The 9,342-nt window shown below is 51.9% G+C and overlaps 1 protein-coding gene across 1 annotated transcript; it reads left to right on the top strand.

Moving 5' to 3' along the window:
- Positions 1-1,945: 1,945 nt before the first annotated feature.
- Positions 1,946-2,845, top strand: LOC136302433 (olfactory receptor 14J1-like). The gene has a single exon (XM_066205934.1). It carries the CDS (start codon positions 1,946-1,948, stop codon positions 2,843-2,845), a length of 900 nt encoding a protein of 299 aa, XP_066062031.1.
- Positions 2,846-9,342: the final 6,497 nt, after the last annotated feature.

Here is a 9,342-nt window from a genome sequence, read left to right as displayed (position 1 = left end):
CCAGCAGGGCTGGGGCACTGCTTGCAGCCACCCTGGGCACAGCACACAGGCACAGAGAGCTTCAATCACTCAGGGCTGGGAAGACGCTGAGGACTGACTGGGCGAGAATCATTTCCAGCCCTTGACACTGGAAGCCTCTGGCTGCAGGACAATGCAGCTGCAGCTCCTGCAATGATCTCCTAAAGCAGGAACATCCCATTATGGATTCTGTAAGTACAACTCAGACTATCTCTGCTGTAAGCATGTGGACATGCTCAGGACTTCTGCTCACTCCAGGAATATTTCCAGGACAATAATTTTTATAAAGATAAAATTTACTCAGTCATTGTTTTCAGTTTCTTACTCCTGGTGAACGGGGGGGATAAATAATAAACAACTTCATGTTTAAAAGTCCCTAAGGCATCTGAACTACACCTCCAGTGCTATTCATGGGTTCCCAAAAGTGCTTTCATCCACTCCTTTGCCCATGGACAGCACCAGCATCACCTTCACTGGAGCCATCAGGCTTAGTCTGACCTGTCCTTTCTCCAAGCTCCAAACAGAACCTGCCCCCAGCCAGTGCCCTGCAAACAGGCAGGTTTCTGTAGGGCCAAGGAGAGTGCACAGAGATTTGGGGTCTGTGAGTGCTGGCAGGGAGAGATCAGGAACAGGGAAATACCTCCAGGAGAAAAATCTCCAGGAAGCAGGGAGAAGATCAGGCAATGAGAGAAAACAAAACCCAGAAATGCTGTGGCAGGAAGAGATCTCCAGAGGATCCTTTCCAGTGCAGCCCCTCCCTCGGAACAAGCCCACTCCCTCTTGTCCCCCAGCCAAGCCTCTGCCCTCAGGGCTAGGGGTCCAAGGCATGAAGCCCCCCTCCTGTGCAGGCAGAGCTGCAGCAGAGCCGTGGGGCAGCTCTGCAGCCCCGGGCCCAGTTCCCTCTGCAGAGCACAGGGCTGGGAGCAGCTGCCTGGCACTGGGGGCCTCTGGGAGGGGGCACAGCTGGCTCAGGGTGACCCTGTCCCCAGTGCCCGGCTGTGGGCAATGCTGTCAGTGCAGCCAGGGAAGGAGCTCCATCTCATTGAATCCAGTGCCATCATTAGGACACTTGAAAGTCTCCCTGAGATTTCCTTCAAGGCTTCCAGCTTCCCTCCACAATGCAAACCTGCCGTGTAGCATCTTTGTGTTATCTGAAAGCCCCACGGGGAGACACACAAGTTCTGTGATGGAGAAAATGCTGTTGGGTTGGTGGAATGAGTCCCGTGTGTCCTTGGGTACAAATGTGGGGCTGAGCCCTTGAGAAGAGGATGGACATTGGGTGGACTGTGGTGGATCCATCAGCTCTCAGCAGTGTCAGGATGGTTTTTAAAGGAAACATGGGAGGGTGATCATCCTGTGTAGGGGACAGGTGAAAGCCCAGAGAATCCTGGAACAGGACAAGGTGACAGACCTCCTCCCCTCATTCTCCATGCACCACCTTGCCTCAGAGAACTTGCTCTGTTCTCCCTGAGCGCAGCAGCAGAAATGCTGAGAGTTTCTGACATCAAAAATAGTCAAGTGGAGATGAAGAAAAGCAGTTGAAAAAACTCTAGAACATTTAAACAGACTTTACCATTCCTGGTCACTGGCAGTGGGAGTACAAGCTGACAGAGACTTCTGTATTAACAGGGTTTCAAAGTGGAACACGAGGACGGGGGTCCCTGTCCCCCTCTCACGTCTGCACGGCAAGGCTGAATTGTAAAAACCCTGCATGTAATTGCCATGAACCTGAAGACCCACTCAGCCAGCACCAACCAGGGCTCCCCAGTTGGAGTTTAAGGAAAATCTGCTAGAAAATCTAAAGGCTGTCAGTTTGATACAGAAGAATGGTCTGTGGGAAAAGGCTTTGATTTTACTGAAAGAACTTTCTCCTAACCTGTCACTGATCTTTTCTCCTTGAACAGGCCCCCATGGCCAGACACAGCAAATGTCCAACAGCAGCTCCATCAGCCACTACCTCCTGCTGGCATTGGCAGACACGCGGCAGCTGCAGCTCCTGCACTTCTGCCTCTTCCTGGGCATCTCCCTGGCTGCCCTCCTGGGCAACGGCCTCGTCATCAGCGCCGTAGCCTGCGGCCACCACCTGCACAGCCCCATGTTCTTCTTCCTGCTCAACCTGGCCCTCACCGACCTGGGCTCCATCCTCACCACTGTCCCCAAAGCCATGCACAATTCCCTCTGGGACACCAGGCCCATCTCCTATGAAGGATGTGCTGCTCAGCTCTTTCTTTTTCTATTTTTCATTTCAGCAGAGTTTTCCCTCCTGACCATCATGTGCTACGACCGCTACGTGTCCATCTGCAAACCCCTGCACTACGGGACCCTCCTGGGCAGCAGAGCTTGTGCCCACATGGCAGCAGCTGCCTGGGCCAGTGCCTTTCTTTGTGCTCTGCTGCACATGGCCAATACATTTTCCCTGCCCCTGTGCCATGGCAATGCCGTGGGTCAGTTCTTCTGTGAAATCCTACATATCCTCAAGCTCTCCGGCTCACACTCCAAACTCAGGGACCATGGGCTCATTGTGCTAAGTGCTTCTCTATATTTTGGCTGTTTTGTGTTCATGGTTTTCACGTATGTGCAGATCTTCAGGGCTGTGCTGAGGATCTCCTCTGAGCAGGGACGGCACAAAGCCTTCTCCACCTGCCTCCCCCACCTGGCCGTGCTCTCCCTGTTTCTCAGCGCTGGCACATTTGCCTACCTGAAGCCCCCCTCCATCTCCTCCCCATCCCTGGATCTGGCATTGTCAGTTCTGTACTCGGTGGTGCCTGCAGCCCTGAACCCCGTCATCTACAGCCTGAGGAACCAGGAGCTCAAGGCTGCAGTGTAGAAACTGATGACTAGGCAAGTTCAGAAACATTAAACTGCTGGCCAGTTCTTGCAAATCATTTGTAATAAAGGTCATCTTTGATAGATCTTGTTGCTTTGCTTGCAGTTGTTTTTTTTTCCTGTGATTAATTTTCAATTATGTTCAGAAAGCAAGGCCATTGTGTGTGTCCTGACTTGTTTTGTTTCACTCCATATTTTCTGTGGTCAAAAGACTGTGTCAATGAGGAGCTGTGCACTTAGTGGCTTTAAATGAACTAAAGGATCTCCCAGAGAAGTTTTACTGGAGATCCCTTGTTTTGTTCCCTTCCTTTGCAGCTGCAGCAGCAATGTCTGGGTGCTAACTGGGGACAGATCAGTGCTGGCACAGCAGCTCTGCCCCAGCTGGCCACACCATTCCTGATCCAGGCCAGGAGCCATTGGCCTTCTTGGCCACCTGGGCACACTGCTGCCTCATGTCCAGCCTGCTGTCCAGCAGTCCCCTCAGGTCCCTTTCTGCCTGGCCACTGTCCAGCCACTCTGTCCCCAGCCTGTAGCACTGCAGGGGTTGTTGTGGCCCAAGTGCAGGACCCGGCCCTTGGTCTTGTTAAACCTCCCATTGTGGGATTTGGGCTCTGGATCCAGCCTGTCCAGGGCCCTGTGCAGAGCCTTCCTACCCTCCAGCAGATCCACACTCACACCCAGCTTGGTGTCAGCTGCAAATTTGCTGATAGTGGACTCAATCCCTTCATCCAGACCATCAATGCAAATATTGAAATCCACGCTGGCTGGGTCTGATCCCTCGGCCATCCTGTGGGTGCCGTGTGATGTCACTCAAGGTGATCTGTTCCATAACTTTGCTGGGCACCGAGGTCAGGCTGACAGGCCTGGAGTTCCCCAGATCCTCCTGCCAGCCCTTCTTGGGGATGGGCTCACATTGGCACCTCCAGTCCTCTGGGACCTCCCTGGGGAGCCAGGACTGATGAGAAATGATGGAGAGCAGCTTGGGGAGCTCATCCACCAGCTCCCTCATCCCCCTAGGAGGGGTCCCATCTGGTCCCAGGGACACCTGTGAGCATCTGAGTGGCTCAGCAGGTCAGCAGCTGCTTCCTCCTGGACTACAGGGGGGCTGTTCTGCTCCCTGTGCCCATCTACCAGCTCAGGAGAACACTTGTCCTGAGGACAATCTGTCTTAATTGTTGGAAACTGAGGCAAAGAAGGGGTTAAATACCTCAGCCTTTTCCTTATCTTTAGTTGCTATATTCCCCCCACCATATCTAATAAAGAATGGATGTTGTCCTGACCTCTCCTTTTCTCCTTTTGCCATTAATGTATTTATAAGAACATTTTTATTATCTGTCACCGAAGTGGCCTGGTTAAGCTCAAATTGAGCTTTCACCTCTCTAATTTTCTTTGTGCATGACCTAACAACATCTTTAAACATTTCCTGAGTTGCGTGCTCATCTGTCCAAAGGGGATGCACCTTCTTTTTCTCCCATGAGTTCCTGCAAAGGCCCCATGGCCAGCCAGGTCAGTCATTTTCCTTGCTAGCTCATATTTTGGCACAGAGGGACACGCTGTTCCTGCTCCTTCCAGATTTCTTTCTTGAAGTGTGTCCATCCTTCTTGGAATCCTTTGTTTTTAAGGGCGGCTTCTCTTAAAAATATCAGTACCTGATTTGGCACTCCCCAAATCTGCATCCTGATTAGACTGAAGTCTGCTCTCTGTCAGGCCAGTGTACAAGTTTTTTTGATGCCCCTCCTTCTTTCACACACTATTTAAAACTCAATAATTTCATGGTCACTTTGACCCAAAATGCCTCTGACAACCATTTATCTCCCACCAGCCCTTTTCTGTTTTTGAACAGCAAGAGACAGAGCTTTCCTTGGCAGTGGGAAGAGAAGGAAACCTCCCCAAAGCTTGAAAGGTTCAGTCTGGAGCTGAGCAAAAAGAAAAGTCCCTCCAGGGCAGAATTTTGGTGCAGGAGGTGTCCCAGCGTGAGGCCGGGCCATGGCCTGGCTCTGTGTGCCAGGAGCCAACAGCGCGGGGAGCAGGGAGCCCAGGGAAGGCACAGAAATGCTGGGCTGAGAAATGCTGGGAGGACAGCGAGATGGGCGTGTGCAGCCGGCCAGGGCACAGCAGCAGCACGCACAGGGGGCACAGCCTGCAGGACACATGGCCAAGGGCTGGGCAGGGCTGGCAGGGCCACAGGCACCCAGGCGTTTGTCCCCTGGGCTCTGCCAGCGCCTCTGCAGGCCCCACAGAAGGAACTTTCCTTTTAGGGGCTGCACTTTGCTCCTGCCCGGCCCCTCCCTGAGGAGGCTGGCAGGCCTTGCAGCTTTGTGCCATTTGTCCTTGCTGCCCCTCCCATCCCACTGCCCCACAACCAACCCCTAGCCACCTGGGAGGGACAGGCCCTGCTGTGCCAGGCCTGGGCTCAGGGCTTGGCCTTTCTGCTCCCTCCAACCAGCCCAGGCCTTGCTCAGCATTGCAGTTCCCTGCTCACAGCCTGCGGCTCCCTGCAATCCTGGCCTCAAGGATCTGCTCTCAGCAGTCCGTGGGGAGCCTTTGGCACTCCCTGCCCTCAGTGGTGCCCAGGGATGCTCCAAGGACTTTTGCTTCTGCCTCCTTGAGCAGCTTCTTCAACCCTCTCTCCATGCCTAAGCGTCCTGGACTCAGCCCCAAATCCAGTGTGGGGCTCATGAAAATACAGAATACCTTCACGAGCTCTTTCTCTCTCTTCAGTTGTCTTCATGTCCCCAATGTAAGAAATAAAATACAAATTTCTAAATGCAGTTTAAGATTTCTACTGTAAGGTGCCTTCTCTCAGTTAAAATACTGGTGACCTTGTTATCTTGTACCTATTGAAAGGTCTCTTTTGTTAAATACCGTTTACCCCATACCTGCCTTCTCTCGTTAAAGGCTACTTATCGCATTATCTCGTACCTATTGAAAGGTCTGCTTTGTTAAATACTGTTTACCCCATACCCATTGTTATTGTAATGCTTTCCCTGTTAAATGCTATTTACCTCAAAGTCTCTTCCTTTAGAACTGTATTCTTCCCCGTCGAGTACCTGTTCCTGCCCTGCCGGCTCCTGCCCTGCTGGCTCCCGCACGGCAACCGGTGACTCCACCCGGTATGTAAATGAAGAAGACTCCCACGGACCTCAGCGCTCAGAAGGAGCGGAAAAAAAACCCTAAAAACAACGAGCCAACATGAAACCAAAGGCTAAGACAAACCCCTCTGGGTCGGCAGAACCATAGAGAACCTGACAGCAATCAGTGCCTCGTCACCATAACTTGAACAGCACTCGACCAGACAGGCATCTCTAGCCCATGAGTTATGAGTGTTTTTCCTGGGGTTCTGCCCTAGGGACTCTTGCAAGGGTTGAAAGCTTTGCTCCGCCCTGCGGCAATGGTGAATAGCTTTTTCCCTGCGTTATTCATTGGGAGCAGTGGTGGTGGGCGCAACCCTTCGAGCCTCCCCACACCCATAGCTGATCTTAGTAAAGGCATTGAGAAGGAGCTGGTCTCCTTGCCCGTTCTTATTGTTTAAGGCTTGTGCAGCTGCTTGGAGTCAGTTTGGAGTTCTGTTAAGGAGGAAGATTTCCAAGTGTGCTTTTCTTTATTTATTGTATATTTTTTTAATCAAGGGCACATTTTTAATATTTCAGTTCATTGAAGAAGTGACAGATACATTCCCCAAGTGATCTTAATTCGGAATGTCTTTTTAGGAGGTCTTGGCATGGTGAAGAATGAGCCCCTTGCAGGCTGACCTTGTTTGGACAACCTGCTCCTCACCCCAACCTCACCATATCTAACCTCACCCACCAAGGCCTGACATCCCAAAACATAGGAAAAATTACGTTAAAAAATGAAATGTAATAAATTTTTAAATTATAATTATATTTTCCAGATTTATAATGTTATAATTGTTCTTTACATACCTAATTTTAGATTTATATTAAAAAAGATACACATGTTTAGCAACTAAAGACAATATTGGTCATTTGTTCTAAGTAACACTATTCCCTTCATTAATTCATTGACCTCTATTGGCTATTGATTTGTCCCTTCTTATGCTAATTAGTCCTGTTTTTACTCCTTTTGTAATCGTATTCATCATTTTCTCAGACAGGGTAAAAGGGGCTACTTTGGGGTCCACGGAGACGTTTCTGGGGCACATTTGGGGATGTTTTGGAGCTGGGGAAGGAATTTCTAGAGAACTTAAGGGTCTGGAGGACACTTGGGGGAGCCGCGTGGGCCCTTGGCGGGGCACTAAAGGATTCTGTCGGATAATTCGGGGTCCGGGCGGGCACTTGGGGGGCCCTGAGGGGACTCTCTGGTACGCGGGGGGTGATGGGAGTTGTAGGCGCGGGTTGAACACGGTGTAACCGGGCCGCGGAGCATCACGGGAGTTCGAGGCGCAGCTCCAATGGCTGTCGGTCGGGCGCGGGGCATGGCGGGAGATGGAGTCACGGCTGAAATAGGGCTCTGTGTACGCCGCGGAGCGTGCTGGGAGCTGTAGTCCCAGAAGTGGCTCTAACGGGGCGTTTGGGGTCCGGGAAGGCGCTTGGGGGACACTTTTGTGTCCGAGCCGTGACTTGAAGTCCTCGGGGGGAACGTGTACGGTTCGGGAGCACTTGGGGGGAGCTTGGGGAGCTGTAACCGGCCTCTTGAGGCCACGGGGCATCGCAGGAATTTTAGGCGCAGAACCGTGTAATGAGGGGCTCCGAGGCCAGGAGGGATGATTGGAGATGAATTCCCTGAAGTCGCTTTAACGGCAATCTGTGGGGTTGGAGCATTCAGGGCATCCAGGGATGCTTTTGGTGGCGGGGGGGTGGGGGTGCTAAATGGATGCTGAGGGAACAGTTAGGGATCCTGGAGCGTCTGGGGGACAATTGTTCACTTCAACGTGTTTCTTTGCTCGTGAAACAAACATATTGTATTTAAAACTTAATATTCCATAGGCATAGGTTCTATAGGCGTAGATCTCAATAGGTCTAAGTTCAAAAGCAAATATTCCATGTAACAGAATGATGTTCTCTACTGTTAAGAGCAAAATTAACAAAAACAAACAAAAAAGAGTGTGTTAACAATTGATGAGAAAGGAACAGAAAAGGTTGTTTGCCACTGTAAACTTTCACTCTGAGTCTACATTTCAAATAACAAAGGTGACCCATCTGAAGGAGGATTTCTCCTCAGGATAAATGTCTTTCTAAAACTTTTCTTTGTTGCAAGGAGCTGCCTCTGTGCCAGGAGCCCAGCCCAGCTCAGCAGCACAGACACAGCACAAGGACTTTAATGACTCTCCCGTGGATTTGGTGTTTACATACAACTCTGTCCCTGAGAGAGTGTTCAAAAAACTTCTCAAGAACTCAAAGTTAAATTGAAACACTGAAGTTTCTTGAAGTTTTAATGGGACCCACAGAGAGACCAAATGGAGAAAGTGTCCTCAGGTTCCATCACTGCAGGCAGTGATGACAGGTGGGGACAAACAAGGCAAAGGTGTCTCTGATGCTGAGCGAACCTGCATGTGTTTCAGGAATGCCAAGGGCCAAGGCCCAAGCCCATCCTGCCTGTCCTCACTCACCTGGGACCTGCTTTGCTCAGAAAGCTGCCTGCACTCAGGCAAAAAGGGCTTTTCTATTTTTGAAGCAACGTAAAACTTGTAATTTTCCCCACTGAAAACAGACACACTCCTCAAGTGTGTGCCAGCCCAAGGGGCCACCAAAACCACTCCAGCCCTGCCCTGGGCCGGCTGTGAGGGTGGATCAGCATCCCAACCTGCCCTGGGCCACTGCAAGGGGCTGTGGCCACGGACACACTGGGACAAACTGGGGACAATGGCAACACTGTGGGGAAGACTGGGGAATACTGGGGCGTGCTATGAAAGATACTGGGGGGAACGGGAAGGGAATGGGAATGAACTCAGGTGTATTGGGAGGGACTGGGCTGTACTAATGATGAAATGGGCCGTAAAGGGGGGGACTGAAGGGGCACTGGGGTAGAACTGGGCTGTACTGGGAAGGACTAGAGGGGTGGAATCGGCTGTTCCCGCCTCCGCAAACTCCCATTTGCCGAGGCTCCCGCCCGTCACCGCCAGCACCCAATCAGTGCCAGGAAACCGGGGCCTCGGGACGGTGCCTGGTGTCGGTGCCACGTTTCGGTTTTTCCTTCAACTCCCGTCATGCACCGCGGCCCAATTGAGCCCCATTGCACCCCGGACTACAATGCCGGTCATGCCCCGCGCTCCACAGAACCCCGCCCCTGTATCCCCCCTCCCCCCATGAGTACCCTACGTTTCCCCCAGACCCTCCAGGATCCCTAAGTGCCCCCTCAGTATTTATTTGGAACCCCCCCAAAATCGTCCCCGACTCCCCTGACTGCTCCCAACCCCAGAGATGCCCGTTAGAGCCACTTCTGGGAATTCATCTCCGATCATCCCCTGTGCTCTCAGAGCTCTGCCGAACACAGTCTCGCGCCGAAAATTCCTGCTGTGCCCCGTGTCCTAAAGCGCCC

This window comes from Chamaea fasciata, unplaced genomic scaffold (genome assembly GCF_029207755.1).
Source record: "Chamaea fasciata isolate MVZ Bird 193981 ecotype frontalis unplaced genomic scaffold, bChaFas1.0.hap1 SCAF_29, whole genome shotgun sequence".
Lineage (NCBI taxonomy): Eukaryota > Metazoa > Chordata > Aves > Passeriformes > Sylviidae > Chamaea > Chamaea fasciata.
Note: the sequence above shows the minus strand (reverse complement) of the source record. Positions and strands in the feature narration are given on the sequence as shown.

What these genes read in the sequence shown, in the direction of transcription:
- LOC136302433 (XM_066205934.1), top strand. Translation starts at nt 1,946, where the DNA reads ATGTCCAACAGCAGCTCCATCAGCCACTACCTCCTGCTGGCATTGGCA.